The sequence below is a fragment of the Dipodomys ordii genome, unplaced genomic scaffold, assembly GCF_000151885.1.
Source record: "Dipodomys ordii isolate 6190 unplaced genomic scaffold, Dord_2.0 Scaffold105, whole genome shotgun sequence".
Classification (NCBI taxonomy): Eukaryota; Metazoa; Chordata; class Mammalia; order Rodentia; family Heteromyidae; genus Dipodomys; species Dipodomys ordii.
In genome coordinates, this window is record NW_012267321.1 from 2018519 (window position 1) to 2035322 (window position 16804).

Below are 16804 nucleotides of genomic sequence, written 5' to 3' on the forward strand. Positions count from 1 at the left end.
CCTCCCCCGCCCCCTTCCCGCCTCTCCTCTACCCCCCCCCACCCCAGCAGGTCGCTACCCCAGCCCGGGGCCCCTTCTCCAACCACCCCCACCCCACCCCCAGCTCCAGACCTGGCTCTGAGCTGCAAGGAGGAGGGAGGGAGAGGAGGGAGGGAGATGGGGGGGGGAGGGAAGATGGGGGAGGGGAGGGAGAGGAGAGAGAGAGAGAGAGAGAGAGAGAGAGACCTGGGAGGGAGGGAAGGAGAAAGGGAGAGACACAGAGACCTGGGAAATGGGAGGAGGAGGGGGAGAGAGGGAGGGAGGGAGAGAGGGGGGGAGAGAGAAATTGAAGGAAAGAATGAGAGAGGAGAGGGCCCAGGAGAATGAGAGACAAAGCCAGGAGAGGGAGGGACGCGAGGATGAAAGACAGAAGGTGGGAGAGAGGGAGGGAGGTGGGGGGACGGCTAGGGCGAGCCGATGGGGGTGCAGGGACAGCCGACTGCCCAGGGACAGAGCGAGCTTTTCGTGCAGGAGTCCAGAGCCAGGTAAGAGCAGGCTGGGGAAGAGGGAGGAGGATGAAAAGGTGGGGTAAAGCAGCAGCGGGTGGAGAGAAAGACAAGGGCCCCAGAACTGGAGCCAGGGAGCCCCAGAACTGGAGGGGGGTGAGGAGTGGGGGACACCCACCCAGGTGGACCAGCTCTGAGCTCTAAGCATGGCATGAGAACGGCTGCCCACAGGCCCACCCCACGCTGCCCAGTCTTTCTCTCTCTCAGCCTTTTCCTGGCCTGGGAGGCAGCCGAGAGCCTGGGGCTCTGTGGCCTGCAGCCCCGGTGCGCTGGGTGCACCACTGTCATCCTCTTGAATGCCAAGTGGAGAAAGAAGGGACGGGGTTCAAACTGCACCCCCCCTTCAACCTGGACCAGAAAGGGGAGGGAGAACAGCCATACCCAGCAGGCCACATTCCTACACTGCTGCCCCCCTGCAGCCCGGCTGTGGGAGACAATCAGATGGCTGGACCTCTGGATCTGAGGGAGGAGGCTGGGCCTGGACCCCTGGGTCTAAAGGAGGAGTGAGTCTGTGACTTCAGGGTCTGAGGGAGGAGGGGTGAGGCCTGGATCCCTGAGTCTGAAGGAGGAGGCTGGGGTCTGGGCTAGGTCTGAGTGAGGAAGCTGGGCCTGGACTCCTGGGTCTGAGGGAGGAGGACTGGGGCCTGGACCCCTGAGTCTGAGGGAAGAGGCTGGGGTCTGGACTCCTGAGTCTGAGGGAAGAGGCTGGGGCCTGGAACCCTGGATCTGATGGAAGAGGCTAGGGCCTGGACCCTTAGGTCTGAAGGAGGAGTGAGTCTGGGTCAGAGTCTGAGGGAGGAGGGGTGGGGCCTGGAACCCTGGGTCTGAGGGAGGAGGCTGGGGTCTGGACCCTTGGGTCTGAAGGAGTGAGTCTGTGACTTCAGGGTCTGAGGGAGGAGGGGTGAAGCCTGGATCCTTGAGGCTGAGGGAGGTAGCTGGGGTCTGGGCTGGGTCTGAGTGAGGAGGCTGGGCCTGGACCTCTGGGTCTGAGGGAGGAGGATTGGGGCCTGGACCCCCTGAGTCTGAGGGAAGAGGCTGGGATCTGGACCCCTGGATTTGAAGGAGGAGGCCTAGGCCTAGGCCTGGACCCTTGGGTCTGAAGGAGGCCTGAGCCTGGACCCCTGGGTCTGAAGGAGGAATGAGTCTGGGTCTTCAGAGTCTGAGGGAGGAGGGGTGAGGCTTGGAACCCTAGGTCTGAGGGAGGAGGCTGGGCCTGGACCCCTGGGTCTGAGGGAGAAGTGAGTCTGGGACCCCAGGGTCTGTGCTCCGGGGTTCCTTGGGGAGGAGGGGGCCGGGGGCCCAGGCTCTTGGGTCCTGGCACCCACCCGTAGAACCGACCTTGCGGGGCCTTCGCCGCACACAAGCTCGTGTCTGTGGGTCCGTGTCGGGGGCTCGCCTCCACGGCTGGGGGCTCCCCGGCCCTCCCCACCCTCCCTGGCCCTCCTGGCCTCCCGTCCGTCTGTCCGCCTGCCGCGCCCCCCGGGCTGAGGTAGGAGGTTGTATAGTTGAGGAAGACACCCAAGGAGATCACTATACGGCCTCCTAGCTTTCCCCAGGCTGCGCCCTGCCACACGGGACGCCCTGCCTGCCGCGGGGCCTTCTCCCCCTGACCCACGCTGCCATCGCTGCTGTTGCTACCCTGACCCTGGGCAGAGCTGGGCTTCCTCCACTGTCCACGGCCCTGCCTCTGTTCCTTCTGTTTCTTTTGTCCTCAGTGGCTTCTGTGTCCCATTTCTGTCTCTGTCTCCTGATACCTGTGTCTCTTGTCCCTTGTCCCCCTGCCCCGGCCCCTGTCCCTTGGCCAACAGCTGGTCCCATCCACCATCCTCTGCGCTGCCGGCCTCTGGGTCCCTGAGACCCTTTAACCTGTGAGGACATGCAGGGTCACAGGTGGGGATCTTGGGAGCCTGGCGCCTGGCCCAGCCACACACCTAGGCCGACTAATGACCCCTGAGGACATTCCTCCACACACAGCCTGACACGTGACCCCTCACTGATACCTGACCTCTGACCTCAGGCCGCCCAGCCCTCCCCCGCTGTGACCTCACAAAGGTCATCAGCTCATCCAGCAGAGCTAGAGAGCTCCAGCATGGCACTGGGGCTGGTGCGCGCTGGGGCGTGTCTCCTCCTGGGCCTGCTGGTCTGCCCGGCTTGCACGCGGGCCTGCCTCATGTGCTTCGTCACAGACAAGGAGCGCATCCGCATCTGCCAGATGTTTGTCGGGATGAAGGCCTGGAAGACCAAAGAGTGCGACGAAAAGTTCCAGCTGGCCTTCAAGGATCTGCTCAAAACGGAAATCAGTGAGAGTCCAGGGCCCTAGGGAGGGGCTGGGCAGGCCCAGATAAACTCAGAGATATAGACAGACAGACAGACACAGACATGCAGACAGGCAGAGATGCGGAAGCACAGAGAACAGAGGCCGAGTTAACAAACATGGAAAGAGCTGGAGGTAGAAAGGGAAGACATCTAAAGAAGAGGACTTAGGAGATTCAGAGAGAGGGTGCTGGAGACTTGTGGGGCCGCAGTCAGAGCCACAGGATGTCAGCCCTGGGACCTGGTTTGTGCTCCATGCTCCACCGCCTGCCCAGCCCTGCCGTTCACTGGTCCTCAGATTATGATGAGCGAAACAACCTGCACGACTCCTTCACGCAGATGGTGCACTCCCTGCAGGAGACAGCTGTGGCCAAGGGTGAGTGCTTGGGGGGTAGGGGGGGTGTTGAGTTTGGAGCCTGCCAGGACTTGGGGCCAGATGAATAGAGGACCCCTGCTTTGGACAGCACCTGGGAAGGGAACCGCCCGAGGGTATTCACTGGGAAAAGCCTAGAGGCACATGGGGTCACAGGTGGGGTTGGAGATGGGGTCATCGGTGGGAAGTAGGTGGGAGTCATAGGTGGGGTCACAGATGGTGGGAAAGAGCCAAGGGAGGCATAGAAATAACCCAGAGTCCAAAGTACGCTGAGGTCAGGCCCACGGAACCTATGCTGCGAGGTACAGATTGGTGCCTACATGTCTCCTGGCCTCCACTTCCCCATCTGCAAGATGTAACAATCTCCCTGCCCTTCACCAGGGGTTTTGAAAAGATCTGGAACAAGTATAGGAAAGCGGAGGGCAGGTCTGCTCTGGGTTTTAGAAAGGTCCTGGGTTGGGGTGGGGAGGGATGCTTTGTGGCCTGGTGAGGAGCAGCTGGGCAGCTGGGAGAAGCTGGTGAACACAGCAGGGGCTTAAGCCACCTACCTGCAAGTTGCTTACATCATGAAGCAGGAGGCAAGGGCAATAAACACAGACATTACTTTGTCAATTGTGTGCTGCTATGGAGCAAAACAGAGAAGGGAATGGAGTTGAAGATTGGGTTGGTCAGAGGTGTAAATGAAAATTTTCAGTTGAGCAAAGACTTGAATGGGGTGATGAGGGAGAACCAGATAATCTGAGTAGAGTTCTTATGTGGAACAAGAGTGAGTGCAAAGGCCCTGAGGCCAGTAAGACCATAGTGGAGATGAAATCAGAGCAGTAGATTCAGGGAGATGGCCAGGGACCACCTGGTATCAGTCAGTGTATAACAGAATCTCTTGAGAGTTCCTTAAGGTCTCTTGAGAGTGTTACAGTGAAGGTCTTCCTTGAGAGTTTGTTGCAATCTCTTGAGAGTTTGTTACAATGAAGATGGCTGGGTCTTCCCTCTATTTCTCATGAGTAGATCTGCAGCTGGGCCCCCAAGAGGACATTTCTATAGATATGCCACTGCGGTATTGGTCTCAGAAAGCCCTTTGAAGGACCTCATCTTTTGGGATGGGAGCATTTGGGGGAGGATGTTTACACCAAACAAAGATGGTGCTTAGCTCTGAACGTGATCCCCCTGTCAGCCTGTGGGCACAGAACATTGTGGGAAAACCAAAGAGAAATCCCCTGACAGGAGACAGTGGTCCAGGTGGGCCTAGCCGAGGACCGAGCCAAGTCATCCTCACTGATCATAAGGATGGAGAGAAAGGATTAAAGGTGAACAAAACTCCCCCCCCCCATATCTATTGGGAGGTTCTTTGCGGTAATTATCCAACCAAAGACTATCTCACACCATTACACCAGCCTGTGGGATGGGATTTATAAAAGCCCCACATAAGGAAGTTGAGGCTTAGGCGGAAAGGGCAGATTTAGATGTTTGGAGAAGGCCTAGACCAATTGGATACGGATGGAGGAGGAGGAAGGTTTCTAGATGAAGAGGCAGATGACTTCTTGTGGGAAGATGGAGGACTCCCAGGTAGGAAAAATGGATAACTTTAAAGTAGGAGAGATGGGTATCTTTCAGGTGGTCAAGAGGGACAATTTCCAGGTAGGGGGAAATGGGTGACTTCCTGTGAGAACGTGGATGACTTCCTGTGAGAACATAGATGACTTCCTGTGGGCAGATGGATGACTTCCTGTGAGAACATAGATGACTTCCAGTGGGTAGATGGATGACTTCCTGTAAGAACATAGATGACTTCCCGTGGGCAGATGGATGACTTCCTGTGAGAACATAGATGACTTCCTGTGCTCAGATGAATGGGGACTGATGGACAGCTTCCGGTGGGGAGGGACTTAGGAGCTGGCACCACCCCCCTAGCTGTTGCTTCCTGGTGGTTGCAGGTGACATCTCACTATAAAGCTGTAGCGGGATAATGGGCCGCAAACGTGTCTCCCCATGACCACCTCCACCTACCAGTCAGGTACAGATGGAAGTTACAGTCCTCCATCCATCACCTAAGGGCCCTGCGGGCCAGGTGGATAGACAGACGTGAGACACAGTGGCTGCTATGCTTAGATCTGAGCACCTTCCTCAAGATAGCCCATTCCCTGTATGTGAGTAGCTCCCAAGTGTTTACCCAAAACTGGAAACACTTCTAGTCACAAGCATATGGGGTGATAGATGTCCTTAGGGTGTGAAGGAAACCAAGTCCCCTGCCTCATACCCGGCTGGGTGTGGCTGTGGAATCTCGGGCCCCTTTCCTAGCGTCAGTTTCCCCAGATGGTGCTCATAGTAACTCACTATGACTTTTTTTTTTCTTTTTGCCAGTCCTCAGGGCCTGGGTGTTGTTCCTGAGCTTTTGCTCAAGGCTAGTACTCTACCACTTGAATCACAGCACTACTGGCTTTTTCTGTGTCTGTGGTACTGAGGAATTGAACCCAGGGCTTCATGCATCCTAGGCAAGTGCTCTATCACTAAGCCACCTTCCCAGCCTCTCATCATGACTTTTTATAACACTGCCAGCCAGGACGAGGAGTTTATGCCTGTCATCCTAGCTACTCAGGAGGCTGAGATCTGAAGATCGTCATGGTTTGAAGCCAGCCTGGGCAGGAAAGTCCTTGAGACTCTTATCTCCAATGAACCACAGAAAGCCAAAAGTGGCGCTGTGGGCCAAGGTGGTAGAAGGCTTTGAGCAGGAAAGCTCAGGGAGAGGGCCTAGGCCCTGAGTTCAAGCCCCACAACCAAAACAAAACAAGAAACTGTACCATTCAGCTGCAGCTTTCTCAGTCATGCAGGATGGAAGGTACTTTAGGATACACGCATTAATCCTCTGTCCCCCCTGCTCTGGGAGGTCTACTCTGTCACCCTGTTTTATGAGAGAGGGAACCCAGGATCAGGAAGTTTTAAGTCACGTGGCCAAGGTCCCTTAGGATGAGGGCTTGGAATGGGTTACTTGGGTGTGAAATTCCTAGACGGAAGGACCAGGACTCAAACTCAGATGTTCTGAACTGGCAACCCTTCAAGCGTTTGTAGTAGCTCGTCACTCGTGGTGAGATTTTACAACAGCCCTCCACACTCCCTCTTGTCTCTCCCACACCCCTTGTCCGGTTGGGAATACTTCCTTATGCTTCCAGTTTACTAGAACTATAAATCCACTTCATCTTTTCTTTCTTTTTAAAATTTTTTTGTTGCTTGTGGGGCTTGAACTTAGTTCTGGGCGCTATCCCTCAGCTCTTCAGCTCAAGGCGAGTGATCTACTACTTGAGCCACAGTGCCACTTCCGGTTTTCTGGTGGTTAATTGGAGATAAGAGTCTCATAGACTACTGCCTGGGCTGGCTTTGAATGGCAATCCTCAGATCTCAGCATCCTGAGTACCTAGGATTAGAGGTGTGAGCCAGCAGCGCCCGGCAATCCACTTCATCTTTACAGCAGTCTAGACTAGCTGGGATATAATGTGAGACCCTACCTCTGAAATAACACTAAAAGGGACTGTTGGAGTGGCTCAAGTGGTCAAACACCTACTTAGTGAGTACAAAGTCCTGAATTCAAACTCCAGTACTTCCTAAACCCAAACAACAACAACAAGAAACCAAGTTCAGGCTTCAGGGTAAAAGGATCAGGTACCCTCTCCTTGTTAAAGCTCCTTCCTGAGGCTCACGTGGCATTTCCTCTCTTCTCAAAGGCTGTCAGCTTGGTCACGGAAAAGCAAGAAAAGCCCCACAGTGAAATCCCTTAGCTAGGTGAGTGAAGGGAGCTCTTCCCCCAGGAAGTGGAGTTAATAGACAGCTGCCAGACACTGCTTTGTAGAAATCGTGGAGATGAGGAGCTCGAGATCCAAGTGCCAGTGTGGGCAGAGGTACGGTTTCTTCCGAGGCCTCCGGACAGGACTGTTGGTGGCCGTGGTCTCCCTGAGTCCCAGCAGTCTTCCCTCAGTGTCTCCTTGCCTCCTAGTCACTTCCTCTCCCAGAATACCAGTCAGACTGCACCAGGACCCACCCTAATGACCTCATTTTCACTTCATCACCCCATCAAGAGCTCTCTCTGCAAATACAGTCATAATCTTGGACAGTGGGGGTTCAGAATTCCAACACATGAATTTGGCAGGGGTGGCAGAAAGGAGAAAGCGTATGATTCATCTCTCAACGCCTTGCCTGGTGTCTGATTTCTAAAGCCATCTCGACCACGAGGTCAGCCCAGCCATTCATTTTCTCTGCAGAATTCCCCTGGAAAATGCTAGAACACCCTCAATCTGCAAGCTAGATGTGCTATAGAAACAGAAGCCGGCATGTGCAAAGGCCCTGGGGTGTTTGGGCAGAACCCAGACTGGCAAAGATAGTGGTCCTGAAAGAAGGAATAGGATGTGAAACAGATAAAGTGGCTAGCCAGAGCAGAGGATGGAGCATAGCTGCCCAAAGGAAATTTGGTCTCTGAGTTACTGCTTTTTCCAGAAATTTTTAAGAGATGTCAAACATTTTATATGGTTTTCCCAAATTTTATATGTTGGCGACCAGTTCATTAAAAAAAAAAAAAACCACACTATCCCAGCCAAGTACAACACAGCTAAGGAATAGAGTTGGGCCGTAGGCCACTGCTTGTGGTCTCCACTCCCATTTGCACTCAGGAATTCATTCTACACATATTTATCGAGCCCTTTCTAAGACGTGGGGGCCCTCCCTGGGGTTCTGAAGGACTGAGCTTTAAAGGAAGCCATATTTACTTAAGAGATGGACTTAAGTGATTAGCACACAGGCGGCATGTATAATCACACGCTGATGAGAGCCAAGCATGAGAGATAAAAAGGCACTTGATTAGACTGTAGATTGTAGAGAGGAGAAAATCCTGGAGGACATGACACTTGAGGTGTGAAATGGGGAGGGGGGAGATGTGCTAGAAACCACAGTCAGCATGTGCAAAGGCCCTGCCTGCTAGAGATTGTTGGATATTCTCTTTCTTTCCTTCCTTTTCTCTCTCCCTCCCTCCTTCCCTCCCTTCCTTCTTTCCTTCCTTCCTGACTTCCTTTGTTGTTGATCATGAAGCCTGGGTGCTGTCCCTGAGCTCTTTTGCTCAAGGCTAGTGCCCTACCACTTTGATCCACAGCTCTACTTCTGGTTTTCTGGTGGTTAATTGGGGATAAGAGTCTAAATGGACTTTTCTTCCCTGGCTGGCTTAGATCCTCAGATCTCAGCCTCCTGAATAGCTGGGATTACAGGCATGAGCCACCGGCACCCAGCAAATGTGGGACTTTCTTAAGGGACAGAGAAGTGGACAGAGGGATGGAACAAAGACTAAGAGGGAATTGGGCTAGCCTGTAAAGGGCATAGTAGGCCTTGGTGAGGAATTTGGTCATTACCTTTTCCTTCAACAAGGTGTGTGTGTGTGTGTGTTTTCTGGTACTAGGACCTGGGCTCTGTCCCTTAGTTTTTTATTTTTGTTTTTTCTACTCAAGGCTTATGCTCTACCACTTGCACTATAGCTCCAATTCTGGCTTTTTGGTGTGGTTAATTGGAGAAAGAATCTCACGGATTTCCCTGCCTCGGCTGGCTTTGAACCATGATCTTCAGCTCTCAGCCTCCTGAGTAGTTAGGATGACAGGCGAGAGCTACTGGTGCCAGGCTCAAAATAATTTTTTTTAACCAGTCTTCTAGAAATAGACACTTGTTTTGTTTGCTTATCTCTTCATGGTGATCCTGTGGTTTGAACTTGGGAACATGTGCTTACTTTCTAAGCCAGCACTCTACCTCCTGAGCCATGCCTTCAGCCACCCAGCCTGCAACAAGATACATGCAGCGTGCTTCTCTCCATCTGAAACAGACTCTGGAGGGAGGAGGAGGAGGCTCTGAGACTTGTCAGCCTTCCTGATAGAAGGGTGGGTGGGAGCACAAACCAAGGATGGAGAGACTCATGGAGGGGAGGGGGCACAGACACATGACCACAAGGGCCTGGCTCCATCCTCCAGGGGTCTATATAAAAGCATTCTCCAAGGCTGCAGAAGAAATGAAGAAGGCCATTCTACAGCTTAAAAAAGGTAAAATAAGATGTGGCCCAACCCCCTTCCCCACGCCTTAGAGGCAAACCCCAGACCTGAGACCCCAGTCTACTCTGCTCAGTCCAACCTCTATGGCTTGACCTTTAAGCCAAGCCCTTGTGTATGTGTGTGTGTAGGGGGGGGGGGGAGACTCCTATTGCAGCCTACACATTCTGTGATTAGCCCTGGACACGCAGAACCATGTCCTCTCCACCTGGGCCCCCTCAGTTGGCTACTAACCTTGCCCCAACTTTTCTCTAACTGGGTCTTCTAATCTCACCCTGGCCCGTCCAGGCTGCCCCCTGGGGGCAGTGCGGCAGGGCTGACCCTGGGGACCTGATCCCTTCTTCCGGACACTCAGAAATGGCCAGCTGCAGGCCTGAGCCTGGCCCTGTCCCTCTGGGTGGGCTGCTGTAGGTCTGGCCTAGCCCCCTGTTGGGAAGAGGTCAGCCCCTCGACCATCTTCTGGGGCATGTCAGGTAGGGTCCCCACCGCGATCTCCCTTCCTTCCTCCACAGTCCCGGCCTGCGTCCCTCCATGTGGTAAGCGCTTAGTCCCAGGCTCGGCCTGCGGGATTTAAGGGGGTGGGGGTAGGGCCCGGAGGGAGCCTCAGACGGGGGACCCCCGGGTGGGGACAGCAGCGAGGCCAGAGCTGCGTGCGCACCCGCAGGCGTCCAGGAGCTCACCCGGAGGTTCATCTGCGACGGGTGCTACTCCCTCATCTGCAAGCTCCCGCTGAACTGCCCAGGTGAGGGGCGGTCTGGGGTGCTCGGGAGCCCCCCCACAGGGGGCTACGGGCTAGGGTGAGCCCCGCGGGAGAGACCCCGTTATCTCCAGTCAAGGACGTGACCGTCAACCGTGGGGACCAGGCTATGTTTTCTTGTGTTGTGGACTTCCAGTTGCCGAAGGAAGACATCTCCTATTCCTGGAAATTCGCCAAAGGTGGTGTGAGTCGGGGCGAGGCCGGACCGGCTGCAGTGGTGTGGGGAGGGAGGGGGAGGGCCTACGAGCCTCCCAGCCAACCAGAGCAGAGGGGCGGGGCCTGGCGGGCTATAGTGGGGCTGTAGGGACTTCGTGCCCCCAACCAACCAGGTTAGAGGGGCGGAGTCGGGGGCGGGGCCGGAAAGCTTTAGTGATAATGTGGGGGTAGGGCCTACGTTCCTCCCAGCCTAGGGGCGGGGCCAGGTGACTCTTGCAGCGCCTGGGGGCGGAGTCAATGCTGGGCGGGGCCAGACGAGGGTTTAGTAACACTTGGCAGGGGTTAGGGACTCGCCCAGCTAACAGGGTGCAGGGGCGGAGTCAAGGCTAGGGGAGATCCAGACAGAGGCTTTAGGCCCCGGGGTTCCGCTCGGCCTAGACACAGGCTTTCTGCCAGCGGAGGGCCCGGAATCTTGGAACAGAGCAAGGCTGGGGCACTGTGGTCAGGAGTAATTTAGGAGTAACGGGATGGGCCGCGGGGCGGCACCAGGCCGGGAGGCTAGGGGCGGGACCGAGGAGGGGGCGTGGTCTGCCTTGCGAGCAGGGGCGGGGCTTGGCTCGGGAGCTGAGTCGGGAGGGGCGGGAGCCCTGCTGGGAGGACCTGGGTCCCGCGCCCCGGGCTTCCCAGTCCAGGGTTCAGCCCACGGTCCCGCAGGTCCGGACTCAGGACATGTCCTACTTCCGCGACCTGCCGCGGGCCCGAGGGTCCGTGGCGCGGATCCGCCCGGCGAAGCCCGTCCACGCGGGGACCTACTCCTGCGTGATCCGACACGACGTGCGCCCCGTGGCGCGGCTCTACTTCTTCCTGAACGGTGCGGGCGGCGTAGGGCCGGGGCCGGGCAGCGGGAGGCGAGGCGAGGGCTGGACCGCTGACGTCCGCGCCTCGCAGTCACTGGCCCGCCCCCGCGCGCGGAGACCGAGCTCCAAGTCACCTTCCGGGAAGTGGTGCGCTGGTCGCGGAAGGAACCGGAAGTGGTGGAGCCCTGGAAGCCCGGCCTGGGAGAGCTACTGACCAATCCTTGGGCCCTGACATGGGAGGACCTGTGCTTGCTGGCCGCCCTGGTGGCCGTCATGGTCGCCAGCCTGACGGTGCTGGTGTGGTGAGTGGGCGTGCCGATCCCGGTCCTCAGCCTCCTCCCTCGGTCCCTGGGGTCCAGACACAGACCCCAGCCTCCTCTCTTGGGCCCTGGGGTCCAGATCCAGACCCCAACCTCCTCCCTCAGGTCCTGGGGTCCTGGCTCAGTCCACCCTTGAGACTCTCCCAGTCCCAGGACCTCTGCACTGTCCCATCCTCCTCCCACCCAGGCCTTGTTGTCTCCCCAGGATGTTCTGTCGGTGGTATTTCAGCGGCATCTAGCAAGGTACTGGTCCCTCATTCTCCTGTCTCCATCCTTAAAATAAAGAGTATATTTCAAGTCTGGATCCTTACTGTTTTTGTCTTGTTTTGGCCAGAAATCAGTATCATTAGTACAAGCCAGGTGGGATGGCTCAAGCCTGTATGCTCTGTTACTCAGGAGGTGGACACCAAGAAGGTCACAGTTCAAAGCCAGCCTGGGCAAGACAAGCTGCTGAGGCTGTCTCAACAGAAAGGCTGGGGAGGCATTGGTAGGAGGATCTCAGGATGAGGCTGACCCTGATTTCAAAAAAAAAAAAATTAACTATCTGAAAGAAAAAAGCTAAAAGTGAAAAGGCCTGGCGATGTGGCTCATGTGGTAGAGATCTGCTTAGAGATCCAAGGCCCCAAGCCCAAACCCCAGTACTCAGCCAGGGAGGGAGGGGTCTTTGGAGAGAGGTAGATCATTCATTGTAGACTAAGTCCAGAGCCCCCCAACCTGCATGCAGCCCCTTCCATTCTCGTAAAAGAGAAGCTGCACTCCGAAGAAAATAAATAAAATTCTTTATGACATCCAAATCACAGTACAAACAGAGATGAAATGAGAACAGGGAGGAAGGTGGGAGGGCTTCTCCCTGGTCCCCATCCTAAATCCCTATACCCTGAAGAATAAATACCCCTCCCCAGAGATCCACAAGTCCCAGCCCCACTGCAGTCCTGGTACCCTCCCTTCGCAGAGGAGGTAAACTGAGGCCCAGCGAGTTTCCCTCACAGACGGTCCTGGGCTTTGAAAGGCCTATGGCGTGGAGGGGCGAGGGGGCTCACACCTGAACTCGGTAGCCTCCTGATCGCCGCCGACAGAGTCTGCGCACGCACACCCAGTACAGGGTCAGCATAACCACCCAGTAGCCGGCGTAGGCCGCGGCCCCGACGGCCAGGTGCAGGGCCTCAGCCCTGCGGGCTGGGCCGCTCCAGTCGGCCCGGGCCTCCCAGATGATGCTGCGGAGCAGGCCGCCCAGCAGCAGCAGCGCCCAGAGCGCCAGCGGGAGCACAGGCACGTAGTTGGCCGCCAGCTTGCGGCGGCCCGAGGTGCCCCAGCCACTCTGGTTCATGGTGACGAGCGCTAGGAACTTGGCAGGCAGCAGGCCGCCCATGTAGAGAGGCGCGTAGAGCGAGAGCAGCAACATGCGTGCGCAGCCGCGCAGCGCGGCGGCGAAGGCGGCCTTGGCCAGCGCCACGCCCTGCACGCACAGCAGCACCCACAGCAGCGCCCACGGCCGCCCGGCGTAGAACAGCCGCAGCACCGTGGCCGCCACGAAGAATGGGAACAAACCCGACACCACCGCCTCGTATGTCATCCACGCGTGGTGCCGATGCCACCACAGCGCGTTGTACAGCCACTCGCGGAAGTACGACTTGGACCAGCGTGTCTGCTGGCTGAGCCAGCGCAGGAAGGACGCAGGCGTCTCTGAGTAGCAGCGCGCGCGGGCCGTGTACCTGCGGGGATGATGGGGGTGGAGGGGTCCTCAGCCTGGTGCCGGCCAGGTGCAGCTCCGAGCACTGAACACCCAGCACCCAGCTGCCAGCCCTCAGCTCCCCCACCCCCACCCCAGGCGCGGCTCCGATCACTGTGCACGGAGCTGCCAGCCTTCAGCCTCCCCCCAACACATACCCTAATTATTACTAGCCTGGGGCTTGAACTTGGGGCCTGGGGTGCTGTCTCTGAGCTTTTGCCATTCAGAAAGCTGGCGCCCCACCAACGCCAGCCACAGCTCTGCTTCTGGCTTTTTTGTTTTGTTTTTGGTGGAAAATTGGAGCGGCAGGGACTTTCCTTCCTAGGCTCGCTGTGAATCCTGATCCGCAGACCTCAGCTTCCTCGAGTAGCTAGGACAGGCTTGAGCCACCAGAGCGCAGCTTCCCTCCTTCAGAGAGGGCCTCATGCTGCATACGAGGGCTGTCCAGTAGCCCTGTAGACCCTGGGATTGCAGGACAAGGCCGTACCTGCTTGTCTGTTGAGCTGGGGTCTTTCTACACCCCCCCCCATTTTGGCCTCTACTTGTCCATCTTCCTGATCTCTGTCTCCTACATAGCTGGGATTAAAGGTGTGAGTCACCATGCCTGGCTTTTTAATTTTTTAACAGTACTGGGATTTGAACTCAGGGCCTCGGCTTGCTATGCAGGCACCCTACCACTTGAGCCACACACACCCCCAAGCCCTGGAACAAGTTTTATGTTTTGTTTTGTTTTTAATCCTCTCTAGGCATCCGTCTTCTCATATAAAAATTAGGTTGATAAAGCATCTTAGTTCCTAACCCCATGATGTCAGGACTGCAGGAGGATTAAAAAGCCAGGTTCTGAGAACTGGTTCATCATACCATGACTAAATACCATTAACCACTGACGTCAGTAATGGCGTATGATTCTTGACACCATTACTAATATATTACTAATATGATTTCACTTACTGCATTGGCTGGCCCAACAGGGAGGAACAACTCCAGGCCCAGTTACAACCTAGGACAGACCCTACGTGAGAAACTCTCTAGGGAGTGGCTGGGTCCCTTCCTGTGGCAGAGATCACAAATAACTCCCAGAACCATTCCTGATGCTAGAGCTTCCCCCTTGAAGGCTCTATCTCCCCAGTATGTGGGCACAGATTTCTCTTCTTGCCTACTGCTGTGTCTCCAGAGCTCAACAGATTGTACAGATTGTAAGGCCCTCCTCCCTTTTTTGATGTTGATGTGGAGGATTGAACTCAGAGCCATGGCTCTACCACTTGAGCCATGCCCTGGTTCCTTAGCTTTGAGTTTGTTTTCGAGATGAAGTCTCAGATTTTTGGGGGTAGGGAGTGGGCTGGGCTGACTTCAAATGGTGATCCTCTTATGTCTACCTCCTGAGTAGCTGGGATTACAGGCACCATCTCCCAGGTGTGAGTATTTGTTGAGTGAATGATTCTCACTGTGTACTATTTGTTTCCCTGCTGCTGTATCCCAAAGTCCCTGGGGATCTCCCACTAGGTCTGGCTTTCTTGGGGAACTCCCTCTGCTCTTAACTTCATTTGACCTAGCTCATAACATCCCAGGCCCGCTAAGAATCAACTTCTCTTTTCTTGAAGCATTTACTGGCCGGGTGCTGGTGGCTCACTCCTATAATCCTAGCTACTCAGAAGGCTGAGATCTGAGGATCACCGTTCAAAGCCGGCCTGGGCAGGAAAGTCCATGGGACTCATGTCATATCTCCAATGAACCACTTCAAAGACAGTGCCTAAGCCCCTAGTTCAAGCCCCACCACCAACCAAAATAACAACATTTTCTGGAGTTTAGGCTCTCCCCTTTGTTCCACTTAAACTGGCTGAGGGGTCACATGGTTCGAATGGCTATCCACGGTTGGCTGGTGGGTCACCTGACTCCATGCAGAGGTCATCCTTGCCTCTCAGAGTATTGTCCATCCTCCACTAATACTTCATTCCTTCCAGGCTAGATGTCCCCCTCCACTCCCACAGTATCTTCTTCCTCTCTCCTTCCTAGATCTAACTTGGTAGATACCATCATGGGGAAAGTAACTTGGACATCAGTGTTCATGCGCTCACGGGCATGCACGGGCACGCACGCTGGCGCTTGCGCACACAGGTACTGTTGGCCTCACCCACTGTCCCCCCTCCTACCAGCTTACTTGGTGGCGTAGCCCATGCTGAGCATGCGGTTGGTGAGGTGCCGGTCGTCCCCGAAGGTGCAGTGGGTGCCCAGAAACTTCTGGTTATACCAGGCCTCCAAGAACTGCTGCAGGAGGTTGTTCCTGTACAGGCCTAAGGGGGGGGGGGGGGGGGGGGAGGCAGACTCAGCCTCGGCCGTCCCCCCCATGGCGTCCCCGACCCAGCCCCGTCTGCCCCCTGGCCTGGTCCTCATGCCCTTCCCCAGCCATCTACGGCCCCCAGCACCCGCTCGCAGCCCACGCTCACCCAGCGGCCCGCTAATGCATGACACGCAACGGAAGTAGCTCTGGCACGCCCGCTCCACGTTGAAGGCCACCCAGTAACGCAGGCTGCTCAGGAAGCTGACCCACGAGTCCAGGGGGTTGAGGATGCGCACGTCACCCCCGACGGCCCCCACACGGGGGTCTTCCTCCAGCACCTGCACCAGTTCCAGCAGGGCCATGGGGTCCAGCCTGGTGTCGGAGTCGCACACCTGCGGCAGGAGGGCCACGCTCAGACCCAGCCCCCAAGCCACGCCGGCCAGCGACTGCGGGGACGATGGGCACGGGGGGCGGGGGACGGGAGGGCCAGAGCCGGCCCCTCCCTCCCTCCCTTCTTTTCCTTCCTTCCTTCGTTTCCCCTCTTTTCTTTTTGTGCCAGTCCTGGGGCTTGAACTGCAGGCCTGGGCACTGGCCCTGAGCTTTTGTGCTCAAGGCTGGTGCTCGACCACTTGAACCTAAGCTCCACTTCCAGCTTGGTTTTGGTGCTTCGTTGGAGGTAAGACTCTTAGGGACTTCCCTGCCCAGGCTGGTTTCCAACCGAACCAGGATGCTCAGATCTCAGCCTCCTGAGTAGCTGGGATGTGACAGGAGGTGAGCCACAGTTTCCTGACTCGCTGTCACGGCTTTGGCACGGATGGCTGACACGGATGGCCAGGCAGCCGGGGATGGCCAGGTCCTGAGGGCCTGAATGAGCCCAGGATGGTGTCCCCTGTGGATGGCTGGCCCCGCCCCGTGGTGGCAGGCGGGTGGGCGCAGCCCCCCTCAAACCCTGGGCACCCACCTGCACATAGTCCACCGAGTCGCCCAGCGCTTTGAAGGCCGTGTACATGACCTCTCGCTTGCCACCCCAGCGCTGCGCCACGCACAGGCAGCGGTGCGTGCGCACCAGCGCCTCCACCGCCAGCCTCCCCGGATCCTCTGCCTCCACCTCGCCGTAGGCGCCAGGTGTGGGAGCTGGCGTGGCCGCGGGTTCCCAGGGCCGGTGGTAGTTGCCGTCCCACACGAAGGTGGCAGGGTCCTCGTCGGCGAAGGCCTCGCGGAACATGTCCAGCATGTAGAGATCGTCGGCACCGTTGCCGTCCACCACCATGACCACACGCAGCCGTGCGCGCGGGTAGCGCAGTGCACGCGCCGATGCCAGGCACTGGCGCAGGTAGGCCGGGTCCTCCTGGTAGGCCGAGATGGTAAGCGCCACGCTGGGCACACGGCCGCCCGCGCCCCCCGGCAGGCCCGG

General features: G+C 56.8%; 2 protein-coding genes across 2 annotated transcripts in view; one reads left to right on the forward strand and one right to left on the reverse strand.

Moving 5' to 3' along the window:
• The first annotated feature begins 2634 nt into the window (after window positions 1–2634).
• LOC105994184 lies at window positions 2635–11664 on the forward strand. Its single transcript, XM_013027614.1, has 9 exons — window positions 2635–2845; window positions 3157–3240; window positions 9219–9287; window positions 9806–9829; window positions 9958–10035; window positions 10125–10234; window positions 10921–11077; window positions 11155–11365; window positions 11589–11664. Exons 1-9 carry the CDS (start codon window positions 2635–2637, stop codon window positions 11620–11622), a joined length of 978 nt encoding a protein of 325 aa, XP_012883068.1. The 3' UTR covers window positions 11623–11664.
• Window positions 11665–12419: 755 nt separating this feature from the next.
• The window catches only part of Has1 (hyaluronan synthase 1), a 6857-nt gene continuing 2472 nt past the window's right edge, over window positions 12420–16804 (reverse strand). Inside the window, exons 3-6 of the mRNA XM_013027615.1 lie at window positions 16352–16803; window positions 15557–15782; window positions 15271–15403; window positions 12420–13095 (exon numbers count right to left, since the gene is read on the reverse strand). Coding sequence (XP_012883069.1) covers window positions 12420–13095; window positions 15271–15403; window positions 15557–15782; window positions 16352–16803 — 1487 coding nt within the window. The remainder of the gene's footprint in view (window positions 13096–15270; window positions 15404–15556; window positions 15783–16351; window position 16804) is intronic.

Coding starts and splice junctions, on each gene's coding strand:
- LOC105994184 (XM_013027614.1), top strand. CDS start 2,635: ATGGCACTGGGGCTGGTGCGCGCTGGGGCGTGTCTCCTCCTGGGCCTG. Junction 9,288..9,805: donor CATTCTACAGCTTAAAAAAG/GTAAAATAAGAT, acceptor CTTCCTCCACAG/TCCCGGCCTGCGTCCCTCCA. Junction 10,235..10,920: donor GGAAATTCGCCAAAGGTGGT/GTGAGTCGGGGC, acceptor ACGGTCCCGCAG/GTCCGGACTCAGGACATGTC.